Below are 15,654 nucleotides of genomic sequence, written 5' to 3' on the forward strand. Positions count from 1 at the left end.
TTCTCAACAACAGAAATGGATGCCCGCATGTTCACGATAATGCGTGTGCGTGCTGCAATTTGGACTGAAAGGAAACGAAAGCAGAGAAGAAAAACTGTTGCACGTCCTAGTCCCTCATTGACATTTTAGGAATGATAAAAGTTCCGCCTTGCCTGGAGCTATAGCCTCGCTGGAGCCGGCGCTCGTCTGCGGCAGATTGCCTTTGCTCATTATAGCAATTATTTTACTCCAATTTAACCCCTGCCTGAATGGTAGGAACGCTAAACGAGAGGCTGCTGCGGAGTGGCCTGTATAGACCTATTAGTTTCCAATTTTTATTTATTTAAGGCTTCGCGATGGCAGCAATTGACGTGAACATTTGTTATTAAGTTCAAAAATCGTTACTCCTATAGTTCAGGAATGTCAAGTAGCCTATATTTACGTGTCGAATGACGACTGCTAACACACCGCAAGTGGCGTCTCCATAACGTAGGTGTCACCTGGGTAATTTTACGCCTTAAATAGTCCATAATGACATTCAGTCGAATCGTTTACAGGCAATTTAGCCCTAGACCCAATCTCTAATTTACCGGACTGTTTTCAAGTCTGCACAACTGGTTGTCCATGTTGGTCCCCCTGAGCTCTCCTGGCGCCGACACAATCTGAGTGAGTTATTTCAAAGCAATGGGCAACAGCTGTAGAAATACATTCCGCGTTTTGCTCAGCGAAATGACATTTGACAGGTTTAATTCACAGTGTAACACTTGCCAACACAGCAGTGTTTAAGCTGCCTTTTAACGAGCACAAAAATGTGGAGAAAGACGTCTTGGAGTCTACACTGTCTTGGTAAAAAAAAGTACAAGTGTTTTTACTCATTTAAGCCTTTGGTTTCATGTTCAACATAGGTCTGGTGGCCGACACTCATTAAATAGCGTACACTGTTTTAGAGTAGCCTATTCTGTTTTTAAAGACGTTCATAATACAAAATACCTAGTTATACCAAGTTAAGTTGATCAGTGAAGCCAATTTGCACTCTTTTGATTACCTTGAGCGTGGCCTATATGAAACTTAAATCCAACCCCTTATCTGACTTAACAACATGAATAGTAAGCTATAGGCCTGTTTGAATTTTAACGACGTTGCTATTATCATACATACTATTCAAATCAATACCAAATGTCTCTTGCAAATAACAAAGTCATAGTATAAAAAGTGGGGACTTAATAAAGCAAATGCTCACATGCATGTCTGAGTTTCAATTAAGTCACTTTTGTTGCTAAATTATTCTTATGTCAGTCAAAACGTACAACTGCTTCATGAAAAAGAATAAACAATTTATTGTTAATTTATGTCACAAATATATTCATAATATAAATGAGGATATTTTGCAAATATACAGTATTTTACAGTACACAAATCCCTTCCAAAGGGAATCATTCAAACAACAGACAGTGCTGTTATCATTAAAAAAATGCTGTGGTTCTCCATATTTAGCAAAGAGCGTTCATTGACATTAGATTCAGTAACCCACTATGTTACGCATTGACATGAATGCAACATGAAAATAGCGTCTTGTTTATCATTCGTTTGAAGAGTGACAACAAGTGATGAGAGCCCAACCTACCTGTGGGTCTTATTTGTTGGTGCAAAACCCCATGCTGGTGCGTAAAAGTTTCATACTGTTTTGTATGGACTCTGGGTAGCCCGTGAGATTGGCTTAGTGAACCAGCAATCAACCATGGCATCAAACTAATGGCAGAGGGCTACACTCATGGCAGACATATCGTCTAGTAAGCAGTCCTTACTGATAGCTATCCAGCCATGATATGTAATACCAAATAGTCTGAGTCTTTATCACTTCTGTCAACTTCTTGATGGTATGGTTCGAGTCGAAGCACTTCAAAGTCAGCATGGCACGTATGTCCTTCATTCACTTCAGGCGAGGTGATACATGCTGTATCCGACATGAGCAGCGTACAGCCCCATGGGAGAGACCGGCAGGGAGTGCCTGTGATACGGGTGCGAACCTCCGTAGGACGCGGGGACGTGCGCACCGAGCGGAAAGGAAATCCCGAATGCCGGAGGCAGCATAGGCTTGGCTGCCATTTTCAGTTTTTCCAGTTCTGCCTCCTGCAGCCTCTTAGCTTTGGCTCTCCTGTTCTGAAACCAAATTTTGACCTGGGTCTCCGTCAGGTTGAGCGAGCTGGAGAACTCCGCGCGCTCAGCGATGGAGAGGTACTGCTTTTGGCGGAACTTTCTTTCCAGAGCCAGGAGTTGGGACGTGGTGAAAGGGGTCCTGGGCTTTCTGTTCGTCTTGTGCTTTCTCAGTGGACACACCGGTGGACTTAGTCTTCCTGCAATAACCACGACAAACAACTTTAAAATCTGCCCTGACAGACTGACAAACATGTGTACAATTTATTTTGCAGCCCTACGATTTTTTTTTAAACTTTCCATCAGTTTCAAACATTCTACTCAACGAGACATTAGTCATATTGTCCTACGCGTTAGACGTTTAACTAAAGGCACGATATTATATACAGCAATGATGTACAGCAGAGGCCTAGATAACAAAAAATACTCCCAGCCTTCAAGAGAAATTCTAATGAACATGAAAAACGTCCATAAAACTGTATCCGATTGTGTAGCATACGCATAAATTTACACTGGCATTTTCAATAAAAAAGTAGAGAACTTACGCGGAGGAGTGGGAGAAAATCCAGGACTCTGTATCCAAGAATCCCTGTCTTTACTTTCTGGGCTCTCGGGTTTAACCAACGCGTCCTCTCGCATGTTCATAATGTCGCCTACCGAGAACGGCGATCCGATGGCCAAGGAGGGGACCGAGTTATCCAGACTCGAAAGGGAGCTCATCCTTGCGCCCAGGGCCTGGGACGTCCCCGCCATGGATGAACCATCTGTAGATGGCAATTCTCGGCTCGGTTTCCTGTCGGCCATCAACGCTTCGACGCTGAACGGTAGAATAGCGACTTTCGGCTTCCCCGTCTCCTCCGCGACACTCAGACTGGTCTGCATCTCGCCTCTGCCAACGAGAACCGAGCGGGAGGGAATGTCTTCGGTTTTCAAGCCAACGGATAGAGCTGACATGGTAATAGTTGGGGCCATACAGGTCCGGCTTCTGCTCGGGGTACAACACTCCTATGTATCGAAAAGTGAGTCACAGTAAATCGCTGAAGTTTCTCCTAAGCTGATGGCATCCTCATGTTTATCTGACTAAAGTAGCGTGCACTGCTATAAGGCAGGCGTGGGGAGGACACTGTCCAATCAGCTAGGAGGTGGGTGGGTCGCCGAGATTCCAGTCGAGTAACAAGCTCAGCGAACCGACTGGAAAGTAAACAATCAAGTTGTATTTTACAGTTGAGAATATACAAACTTATTTAGAAATTTTTAATTGAACAGGATAGCCATTAGATTAGCCATGTCATCAAGAATGATATGTATACAACAACAGTAATAATAAATGATGATAGTATACTATTTATTAAGATCCTATAACATAGAGGTAGCAGTTATGATGGTGAACTATTGTTGCTGGCACAAAACTAGGTTACTATATTTCGATCTATATAGCTGCTATCACATTATTGGACCCATGCGATGCTACTTTATTCTGTTCATGTTAAAACCAGTAAAGGTAAGCAGTCTCGAATGTTGCACAACATTTACTGCTTTACTTTGTGTGATCGGCCTCTTGCAGAGCAATGTTTATTGATGGCTGCAGGGCTCTAATCATATTGAAACACAGGCCTTCGCTGTCATTTAGGGATAATTATCGGGCTTGGGGGAGGGATCACTGGGATTTTTCCCTTTGACTACATCCATTAAAGTCAAAAATGATGTGGAGCCAACGTTCGATTTAACCTAGGACTGTCGTTGATTTACCTGTCTACGGGTATGCTTTTTAACTCTATACAGAGCAGGCTATTCTAGATGTCAGGTATATTTTAAACTGTAGTTTTTTCACATGAGGTCGGAGATCCTTTCAATTGATTCATTCATCAATACATTCATTTAAACGTCTATTTGATCTCATCTGTATTGATCCTAATCCTACATCATACATTTCCCTAATCCATCCATTGACGCACAGAATTGCGCAATTGCTCTGTTCATATTAGGCTACAATTAAAATTGTGTTGGAAAATATCAAAAGTGGGTTAGGCTGCTAATCTCGAAAAGTAGTAACTATTCCCTATTCATGCTTTCTGGAAAGCGTCTGCGTCGCTAATTGCTAAGTATAAACAATCTGTCACGATTTGTCAGTCTCTCTAATAGGCAGACAAGTTCTGTTGTTTTTAGGCGCCAGCAGCGGCGTGATCAAAGCGCTCGACTTTAGTGAGACTATTGAAAAACTTTAACCCGCACCAAGAGTGCAGCCCGCCTCCTCCTTACCCGCCCTAGCCCTGGGACATTAGGCTATTCAGCTTGAAAAATTAGCTTTCTCAGCCGATCGCACGCCATTTCCAACTATTTAAATAAGCACTAGCTGGTGTAATAGTAGGCTACTCAGAAGAAAAGGTCAGCTCTTCCCCTAGTTATTTTCAGAGAGCCCCTTACTAAAAAGGATTCTTCTGAAGAGTCGCAGCTTCCCTACAGCGGTACAACATAGTGATTTAGTCCTGAACTCAGCTGCTGAACTCAGAGTAAATCTTCTTCAAGTCATACTTCTGTAACTATGTAATTACAACAGTCAAAGTGGCAAGATGATTTAAGAATGAGCTGCAGATCTCTTTCTAGTATTTACTGTTGTTAGTTACCGATGCCTATACTAAAATACCTGAAATACTGAGTACAGTGAACGCTTTGATTCGGTTTGGGGGTAAATTGTCTATAACTGATAAAATTACATGCAAAGAGTAATTTAGCATTTCCTTAATTTTGCATCCGGCGCTCAGGGGAAGTAGGTTTACATCTGCAACTATATATGTTTGGAAACACTTAAGTGTATAACCTAGAATGAGTGGCACTCCGTGTTCACCGCTCCTTCCCTTTGAAGTCCATGAGTCTCACGCGCCCCGGGTGTGTTTGAAGTTGTGTCCCTGACGAGCTTCTGCTCGCGGCTCGTGCGCACCGTTCTAGCAACACGCAGACGGGTCTGAGTAAACACACACAGGCACACATGAACCAAGTTAACGCTTCTGATCAGGCGGCTGCATCCCTTCTTCTAAGCTTTCGTCGATGTAATTCACAGGATTTGGCTGAGGAGGGGACTGGGAAAGAGAAAGGGACTTTGTATGTGAAATACCCTGAAGTGCACCAGAGAACTGCATTTATTGTTCTTGTTTACTTCAGTGTATTTGTGAACAGAGGGATAGTGGTGCTGGAAAACTTGGGGACAATTAGCACTCCCAAACACTGGCCTTTCAAAATAGTGATGTGCCATGGAAAAGACGATTACCATACCGTTTTATTTAAATCCCGAGGCAACAAATGAGGGCTGAGCTGCGATACAAAACAACTGTAAGCCTCATCTGAGCTTTGTTTAACGGTATAAAGTACCTTTGATTCGGAGTCAAGAGGCAGGGACACAAGACAAAGGGCCTTTGTGGTCCCCTATGAAAGTTGTCTTAACCCTTTTAATGCAAAGTCTGTCAATTTGGACTTAAAAGACATAAAAGGCACTGCTGATGTCAAAAGGCATTTCAGGCAAAATATATGCACGTTCGTCCGGTCACAATGAAAGTGTATATGAAAGTTATAGTTTATCTCCTAGTTTGACTTTTACTGATGATTTTCTAGGTTCTGGGCAATTACGCAGGGACTTATGTGAAAATAAGATATTCTTTATCGGATCAATTTGATAAGATGGGCAATATAGCACAATAATATGCCATCGACAAGACTTGTCACTAACTTTTTCATACACATAATCCTGTGTCTTTAAGAGGTCCTGGCGCTTAGCGCAGAATGGAATGCCCAATTTTGGAGGCCTAAATTAATTTGATCGCGACATTATGATGCACTTCAGAAAGATGAAAGAGACAGCCGACAGTCTCCTCCAAGATCTCCATAATTATAGATAATGTATCCTATTTCAAAGCAATTAGCTCAATCAGGCGTAACGAGGCACTTTGCTGCCAGTAAGTAACAATGCCTCACGGTCATTTAAGCTTCAAAATACCATGCAGACTCCAAAAGCTCACAGGCCTTCCCCGAGTCTAGGCTTATTTGGCAGGTGCTACTTTCAAAAGTCACACATTACTGACACGAATCACGTCAAATTATGATCATGATTGTCTTCAAGTTAAGTCCAGGGAAGTTACAGGGTGGCTTTGACAAAAAAAATCGGGTAATCAACAATCTAATCTCGTTCCCAGATAAACAAGCTAACCAATGTTCATGATGTTAGGTGTTATAGAGTATTATGCCTATTGACGAACCCCTTTCTCTCTTTCTTTCTCTCTCTCTCTCTCTCTCTCTCTCTCTCTTCTATGAAAGCGTGCTTGCGTGCGCATTTGTACGACGACGATTATACATTTTCTTCACGTAGCGCCTTTTTTTCAACATCAGGACGCAGAAGTGAGAAAATAAAATATAAGACAAAAACAAAGTTTTTAAAAAGCTCAATAAAAAATACATTAAGCTGCAGAATGCACACTTGTTTCCTGTTCAATGCAGTTTATTCATTACAACCTATGCGACAACAGGCCTACATGAAACAGAATGATGTGAAAACTATAATTTATTCATAACTTTTGTGGCAATGGAGCCATTTATTAAGGAATGATTAATCCCCTGTATTTAAAATGGTGACTTATTATTATTATCATTACAAACATGATTTCCCCAATTGTCTTGCTTTATTTGTTATGTTATATGTTTTTCTGATTTCTGCGTCATTGAGTGTGAGAAAGGCACGCTACTTGAATAAAATTACTTTTCTAAAAAGTATTTATTACACGTTTAATTGTTTATCTTGAATCATATTTCTTAGGCTATTAATAATAATACATTGTTATACACAATAAATTATACACTTTAGGCTAACTAATTCAAGATCACATACCTCCCCAAAAGAGAGCGCACGCGTAATCTATGCGTTAATGAATGCCATGGCATCTTAAGACAACTAGAGGTAAAGAAGGAGATCATGGCCATAGACACTATATGACATTCTCAAATTCGATCAAATTCGCCGAGAACGAAGTGAGAGGGAACGCAGTGACCATTCATCTCCTCACCTTCCAAGGGTGACAGGGATGAGCGTATCCCCACGGTGATGGCAAGAATCTCTCGCGGTTGAGAGAGGGGTGTTTAGTTCGGGTGTCGTGGGCGCAGTGGGGGGCCATATTGTTTGCAGGGTAGTGTCATTGAAGGAAATATTTGCGTGACATCGTCTCCTCCGATGTTTGGAAACGCTCATAATTCGCAAGGGAGCCTGTCAACTGCAAGCGAATCAAGGCGACGTATCGCAAGAGTCTTTCTCGGCTGCCTGTCGCGCACAGGACATGCCATGCCGCGGAATGGTAATACTCTCATGCATAAACTACTAATTCATGTTGGAGAAGAACGTTTTGTGATAACAAATGTTTTGTTTGTGTGTGTTTTTTGTTTTTTTTTGCAACAGAATGCATGTGGTTCAGTAGTGTGATGGTGTAGGCAAACCCTTTTTACACTATAACCTAGTGATAATCACACTTTTGTTTCTTGTGCTTGAAGGTCCAGATGTTGACAGATGTTCCTATAGCCTATCACAGATGACTCAAGTATACCGCTCTACTGCTTGGGCAACTTACTTGAAGTTTAACAGTTCAACAAGATTCAATAAGGTCAGGCCTATGACTAGTTTGGTATAGACATCTACATTTGGGGTGATTTGTTGGAGGATGGATAGCATGACAAGGTGATCCATCACTTTTACAGTGTACCCAAACAACAAATTTTGTGTGATATATTAATATCAGCATATTAGAGGAAACTTTTATTTATTGAAGTGAATGAAAGCATTCACTTCAAGCACCCGTAATGTCTGGCACGTTTTCAATGTAAAAATTCTAACAGAAAAAAATTAAACTGAAATATAATAATAATTATATAACATTGCTTGTTAATATTATATTATGAAATAATACTATATTATTAAATTATAATATAATAATAATAGTATTTTTCCCGATGGTTATTACATAATTATAGATGATTGAATAAGTATTTGATCCTGGAAATTTCGATCCCAACGATAACAAGAGTTGAAAATATGTGCTCAAAGAGTCTTCTTTTAAAGCCTACATATCCACCATCATGATAACAATCGTCATGTTGTGGTTGATTATTTATTATTTGATTTATATAATTATCTCATAGGGTAACCTTTTTACATTAATTTAAAATGTATTTCTCTCTCTCTCTCTCTCTCTCTCTCTCTCTCTCTCTCTCTCTCTCTCTCTCTCTCTCTCTCTCTCTCTCTCTCTCTCTCTCTCTCTCTCACACACACACTCACACACACACACACACACACAAACACACACACGCACACACACCTGGACGTATGATCTCTCAAACACTGACCTCTGGATGACATTAAAAGAACAATAATTTCAGCATGTGAACCGCAAAATCTGACACCCCCACCCGTAATGTCTGGCACCATATCCTCTGTAAATGTTAGATAAACTTGCGCAGGTCTTTGAATTTACAACATTCCATCCCTCAATCAACGACATCTCAATTACCCGAGGTATTGGTGTGAAACTGAATTATCTCCCGTTATTCCTCATAAGCCATTAAACAAAAAGCATGCTAATAAAATCATTTGCAAATCATTGGCTCGGCTAATATGATATAGGTCATGGAAATGGATTGATTTTCCACGAGAATCATTGAATTTTATTTTGATAAGTAGATTTTTCCCATCCTCTCTCAAACGCCGAGTGCGCTTGTTGATAGGAGCTAAGTTGATTCTTAATGAAATGCTTAATAAGCGCATAACAAGCAACAAATCATTTCTATAAGGGGACAACGGATAAAAACGGGTTTATGATGATGATTATGTAAATGAAGTAATCAGAATTCTGTCACCCCTTAATTTCTCTTAATCTTCCAGCTCCCAAAACAAATTGCTCGATTAATGAAAACATGTAACGTCATCTCAGTTTTAGGATCAACATGACCTCATTTAATAATAATAATAATAATAATAACAATAACAATAATAATAATAATAATAATCAAGAAGAGTAAGGATAAGAATATGTGATCATGTGATATAATAATAATACAAAACATAATAATAAAAATAATAATAACAACAAAAAATATATATTCATCATCATCATCATCATCATCATCATCATCATCATCGTGTAGATAGACTGATAGATAGAAAAATGGATATACATGTAGATCTATCAACCTCCCGATACATTAGCATCAAGAGGTTGAATACAAATAATGAGGGCATTGGTTACGAATGCCAGGATTGTCTGAAATGTGGTCGTAATTTGCACTACATTTTTGAGGGATGATCATTTGCAATTTGTAATTGATGCCCTTCAGGCGTTCAGACAAGCAGGTTGACAACTTAGAATAACACAGGATAGTGTAAGGTTGTCAAGAAAGTTGTGCTCTAATCAGAGACCCAATTTTATTGAGACACATTTTTGTGCTTTCATCATGAGTTGTGCTGTACTTCTTTAAACAGGATGGAGTTGAACACATGCATTTGCCCTACAAATGTATTGACAGTAACACAATATTATGTATAACCTATAAGATATCACATCAACCCTAAACCCTTGTTTTTAAGATCATATTGTCTTTCATTAAACACTATTAACAATGCTAAAATCTTTATAATTGTGTCTAGTGCATAACAAAAAACATATGAAATTCAAGTTATTAATGGAACATCCACTCTTCTCAAGATCTTATTAATGGTTCTTTTTCTTCTTTAACATATTGTTCTCTGCCCAGTTGTTCTCTCCATCTCATCTGTATTGCTGAACCATGAGGAAGTTAGTTCAGATAAATTGATGTTGATAAGATTTGCTGAGGTAGCTGACAGAAAGGTGCTCCATAAAATCATGTTATCTAATGATTAATTACCAAATGATTATCTGAGAAATAATGACAAAGTTGGCAATTATCGATAGTCATATAGGAAATTTTGTTATGAATTCTTAACGGCATGTTTGTGCCACAATGTGATATTGACAGAAAATGACAGTATTGGCATTCCATTACCAGATTGTACATAAGTCCCTCTTTAAACAGACCTAAACCCACATTTTAGTTTGTAGTTCCCTCCTTCCTTAGATCTGAGCAAGGAGCAAGACATAGAGTGAAACAAATCAACAAATAGTGGGGGGTGTTGGGGGGAGAGTATGGATGGCAACACTCATCCTCCCCTGTTCCCTAGATCACATTGTAGCAGACTTGGCTCCAACATAATCTCACAAGACTCAACAGTCTGCAGCCTAAGTTTATCCAGAGGGGGCTGAGCCTTACAGCCCCATCATCAACCCCTGCCTTCCCCCCTCCCTAAAGGGAGAACTCTGCCATTGACCTTGCTCTGACTCCAGCCCCCTAATCCTTTAAATGTGGGCAAAGCCCGAAATGATGAGGAGCTGGGCTTTGCCACAGGTGATGTCCTCTGCCTTTCCATGTTCCCCCATGACCAGCGGGATCTGGATAGAGATCCTCTGGATGTCTAATGGGGGTAAGATTCAAACCCCACACAAAGTAGTCTGTGGCAGGATCGCAGAGGTTGAAATGGTCTGGAGAACCCTATAATCCTCCTTTCTTCTTTTTCTTTTTCTTCTTCTTCTTCTTCTTCTTCTTCTTCTTCTTCTTCTTCTTCTTCTTCTTCTAATTCTTCTTCTTCTTCTCTTCTTCCTCCTCCTCCCTCTTCCTTTTTTTTCACTCAGCAAATCTGGCATCCACAGGCCAAATTATGCACAATAGCAAATAGTTGAGATCTTGTAAAAATACTTGGAAGCACAGGACAGCTGACCCAGGGATATGGATCCTCCCATCCTTGGAAAATAAATCAAGAATGTTGTCAAGAAGCTGAACAATGGCAAAGCTGCGGGCTGGAATACCACCAGAGGCCTTGAAGACAGACTTCTCTACTATGGTAGAGATGCTCCACCAACTCCTGTGAGGAAGGCCATGTCCCTTCAGGATGGAAAACCGGCCACATGGTCAAATTACCCAAAAAAGGTGACCTGGGATTATGCAACTGGCGGGGAATCATGCTGCTATCTATCCCAAGACAAGTACTCACCAGGAAAGGATTAAGGAAGCGATAGACGGAGTCTACGCAGGAACAAGATGGATTTTGCTCAGATAAATCCTGTACTGACCAGATAGCTACCTTGCGTATCGTCATAGAACAATCCTGAGAATTGAACTCCCCTCTCTACCTAAACTTTGTAGAAAAAAGGCTTTCGGGAGTGTAAATAGAGCTGTCATATGGGACCTCCTACAACACTATGGGTTCCCCCAGTGCCCAGCAACCTCATAAAACACCTATATAGAGATGCCATCTGCCAAATAGTCCACAATGGTAAACTAACTTCGCAATAGAAACGAGTTAGACAGAGCTGCTTACTCTCACCACTAATATTCTGTATGGTAATAGACTGGATCATGTCTGAAACAGGAAGAGGAGAGAAGACTGGAATCAGATGGTCCCTCACACAGTTCCTGGAAGACCTTGACTTTGCAGATGAACTCTGACCTCTGGTTCACACAAGGCAACACATCCAAGACAAGACACAGAAGCTGGCAGATGACGCAGCAAAGACAATTGGGATTAACACCACGCCAACATCACACTAAACGGAAGCAGACATGAGAAAGTTGAAAAATGCACCTACCTTGGCAGCATCGTGTCAATTACCGGAGAAACAGATGAAGACATCAGAGCCAGGATAGGAAAAGCAAGACGCACCCTGAAAGCATCTGTAACACCATGAACGTCTCTCTCAGAAACATCTCCAATAAAGACCTTTGACAACGCACAAATCAAGAAAAAATAGCCATACAACTGTGACAGAGAAATTGAAATGGTTTGGGCACATACTAAGGAAACCTGAAAACACCATAACCAGACAGGGACTTGAATGGAACACAGGGCAAAAGGAAGCTTTGCTGCCCAAAGAAGACATGGAGAAGGACAAAGAAGGATGAAGAAGGCAGGACCCATCTGGAATAAAGTCAAGAAAACCAAGAGGAGATGGAGATAGCTCCACTAGGAGCTTAAAAGGGAACAACTGCAAATTTGGGAAATCTGTCTGTGTGCCTTAACCTCTCTGACTCAGTGAAGGACTGTCAGGGAGACTGGAGATAGAGCAAAAACAAGAGCTTTGTAGAATACTGCAAATCTAACATTCTGTCACAGTAAACAAACATTGTTTGGGAATCCAATCGATTCTGAGATGCGGTATATGCATTTTATGAGATAATATTGCGTAGCGGGTTCACAATTTGACCTTTTCTGGTCACACTATAGTGCGATAAGCGCGATAGTCTAGCAAATGGAGAACAGTCTCGTAAAGAAGAATATCGCTGAAAGTCCAGCTATAAGTCCTCTGCATCATAAACCTTGTCACTTTTGGAGACAGACGGCTACAACTGCTACCAAGTAAGTAACAGGTGAACGGTAAATGTATGTTGAGTGTTTTCAGCTAAATTCAACCAAGTTTGCTACTGTTAGCTAAACAATAAGCACCCTTGACTAAATTAGCTGCAGCTGCAGATCTTGCTAGCAATTGTAACTCTGCCCTACGTCTCAAGATGACGAGGTGTCTCACATTTAGTTTACTCTGTGTGGTTTGACAGCAAGCTGTAGCAGTAGCTTGCTATAGCCAACTTTAGCCAATCCTCTTTGCAATGACCGTTTTGTCAGAAATCTCACGAGATTTTACAAGAGAGATATTTTACCCTTTTGAATGTGGTGTAACCCTGTGACATTGCTCTTTTTTCTCTTTCTCATTTTTGCTCCAGCTCTGCTCTCCCTGAGAGAGATGTGTGCAGGTTGACAGACAGTCCTCCACTGAGTCAGAGAGGTTAAGGCACATATAAGTCAATATATAATATAAGCCTATAATAATAAGTCAAGCATGTCATCCTTGGAAGAAAATATGTAAACTGTACAGTCTGTAAAGTCTCTAGCTTTCTTTGATTTCTTTCCTACATTTTCTACATCGTGTTTGCCAATGATCCTCTAATATCGAGTGATACTCCAGGCCCTCAAGGTAAAGCAGCAGAAACATGTTGTACTAAATAGTTTATGATAGTACTGCGTCTGTTACAGATAATATTAGGACTAGTGGGGTTGGGGCTTCACAAGACGAAAGAAGGGGAGTTCTGCTCATTTTATGTGTGTGTGGGCAACATACATAGCTGGCGACCTAGACTTGTAGTTCTCCACTCTCTGTTAGTTTGCTGCAAATAAGCAATGTATGCCATTGTTATGGATACAGACTGACATTTTTCTTAAGGCTCACCTCACCTCAAAGATTGCTACACGTTGACATGTTATACACAGCTCTCATATAGCTAATATTTGCAATTTAAAAAAATTCCCTATGGGAAAATGACTGGGGATTTTAAATTGCAACCAAGATTAGCAAATATGACGTACATCACACTTTGCCTATTGTCAAGTTCTGATGTAGGGGAATAGTAGCAGTAAGTGTTGCCTATATTTTTCCACTGTTATGTTGTAATTATCCCGTAATATTCCAACCAAAAGCTATAAACAGCTAGATGAAACTGCTAGACTAAATGGCTTTGAATATTGCAGATGTTTTGCCATGAGTTAAGAATACATCTTATATCCAACCAATTAAAACAGTGGAAAGACATATATTTTTGACCACATGTACACTCTCCTCTCTCTCTCTCTCTCTCTCTCTACTCACACAAAGCTGTCCCACATACATATGTCCCATGTACACCCACATACACGGATGCACACACACACACACACGCACACGCACGCGCGCGCACACACACACACACACACACACACACACACACACACACACACACACACACACACAGACACACACACAGACACACACAGCTCCTCACTCCTTTAGCTTGCGAGGTCACTCAGGCAGCGGCACCACACTGTCGGAGCCCCATCCTAGGAGACATATTTAATTTAATTAAAGCCTGTCAGCGCTATTGATTTTGGCACTTTCAATTACAGCCTCCGTTTATGGGCTCTGGATCTACTGATCTGTGATGAAGACCCTATCAGTGCGGGACCACATGGACGGGAAAGCTCTTTGTCTCTCTTATGGCCAGACGCTGTCTGCCACCGATGCTGACGTATTACCCCTGCTTCGGCCCAGCTCCCCTCCCGCTCCCCATAATTAATTTCTCATTAGACAGGTCTTTATTGTTTAATTTGTGCCGTTCGTAATCAAATTGGGCAGATTAATTGCTACAGAATTTAGAAGGGGGTGAAAAATCACCACTTTTAATTGCCTTTCGGTTTTATTACACCCCTACCTTTCATTTACCCACCCGGGACACGGTAAAATATAACTCCCTAAGTATTTTGCCCTCACTTTTTGAGTGATGGACTGTAGGGGGATATTCTTTGTGAAAACCAAGGCTGCTTCACTGAGGCTCATTAAAATGTTTCTCAGCGATATATTTTCCCTTGCAGTCCTAATTGCAAAAGTCAGCCTTACAAATTCTTGTGTTTATTTATTGCGGTGGCCTTTTGCTTGTGTTCTGTTTGTGTGTGCTGGGTGGTCAGTAATGGGAGTCGCTCTCAGGCTTTTAGATGGCAGTAATACAAACTGAGGTTATTCATTGAGTTGATTATCTGGAGGTGTGTGTGTGTGTGTGTGTTTGAATGTGTGCATGACTAGATAAACGATTTTTTTATTAAAATGTCTCCTTAAAATGCATGAAATTGAATTCTGTTTCAATTGCTACTTTTTTCCTACAGTCACTAATATGAAGTGTGCAAGGAGGGTGTAAAGGGAACTGCTATCTTAACTGTGCCATTCAATAAAGGTCAGGTTATTTGTTTGGCACAGTTTTACAGCATATATGCTTAATTGGTGGCTGAAACATAGTAGCTCTTAACACTTAATAAAGAAATACTTTGCTACGCTTTGCTCCGGCACCTTGTAAACATTGGTCTCTAAGCAAGATTTAAGTGAAAACAGGTATGAATATTTCAGTCACCTCCTTATGAGGATTACGTTTGACTGAGTTCCCCTATAGCAAAACTCATGTCAAAAATATACTCTTAATGCAGTAATTATGGTTTGATCATGCATCAGTGGTTTTGTGAACTGTTAATGTTAGTCACCCAGGAGTAATAGCATCTATAGGCAAACAATAAATACATAACCAATGAGAGAAGAGTTCATCTTTCTTATGAGTGGAAATAGTTGATTGGACAGAATTAGATGGAAAGTTGGAACAAATACTTATCGAACTCTACTGGCTATTTTCTGTAAGGGTTATTTTATTTCCCCTTCCCCTTCTGCAAAGTTAACTTAATGCTAAGGAAGTATATTGTGTATATCTGTGGTGTGCAAAGGTAATTCGTGAGAGGGGAGAGCTGCATCATGTTTCAATGACATCATTTAATAAGACCATTGATGTCAGAAGTGAGATAATTGCTGCTGTTGCTGTGCCATGATACACCTTAGCAATTACCATGTCATTCAACAATTA

General features: G+C 40.5%; 1 protein-coding gene across 1 annotated transcript; it reads right to left on the minus strand.

The window, feature by feature from the left end:
- Window positions 1-1,292: 1,292 nt before the first annotated feature.
- Window positions 1,293-3,187, minus strand: msx1a (muscle segment homeobox 1a). The gene is made up of 2 exons (XM_083669283.1): window positions 2,679-3,187; window positions 1,293-2,333 (listed from the first exon to the last, which is right to left on the minus strand). Exons 1-2 carry the CDS (start codon window positions 3,103-3,105, stop codon window positions 1,915-1,917), a joined length of 846 nt encoding a protein of 281 aa, XP_083525409.1. The 5' UTR covers window positions 3,106-3,187; the 3' UTR covers window positions 1,293-1,914.
- Between the last annotated feature and the right edge of the window lie 12,467 nt (window positions 3,188-15,654).

Source organism: Argentina silus (genome assembly GCF_951799395.1).
Source record: "Argentina silus genome assembly, chromosome: 4".
NCBI classification, from domain to species: Eukaryota; Metazoa; Chordata; class Actinopteri; order Argentiniformes; family Argentinidae; genus Argentina; species Argentina silus.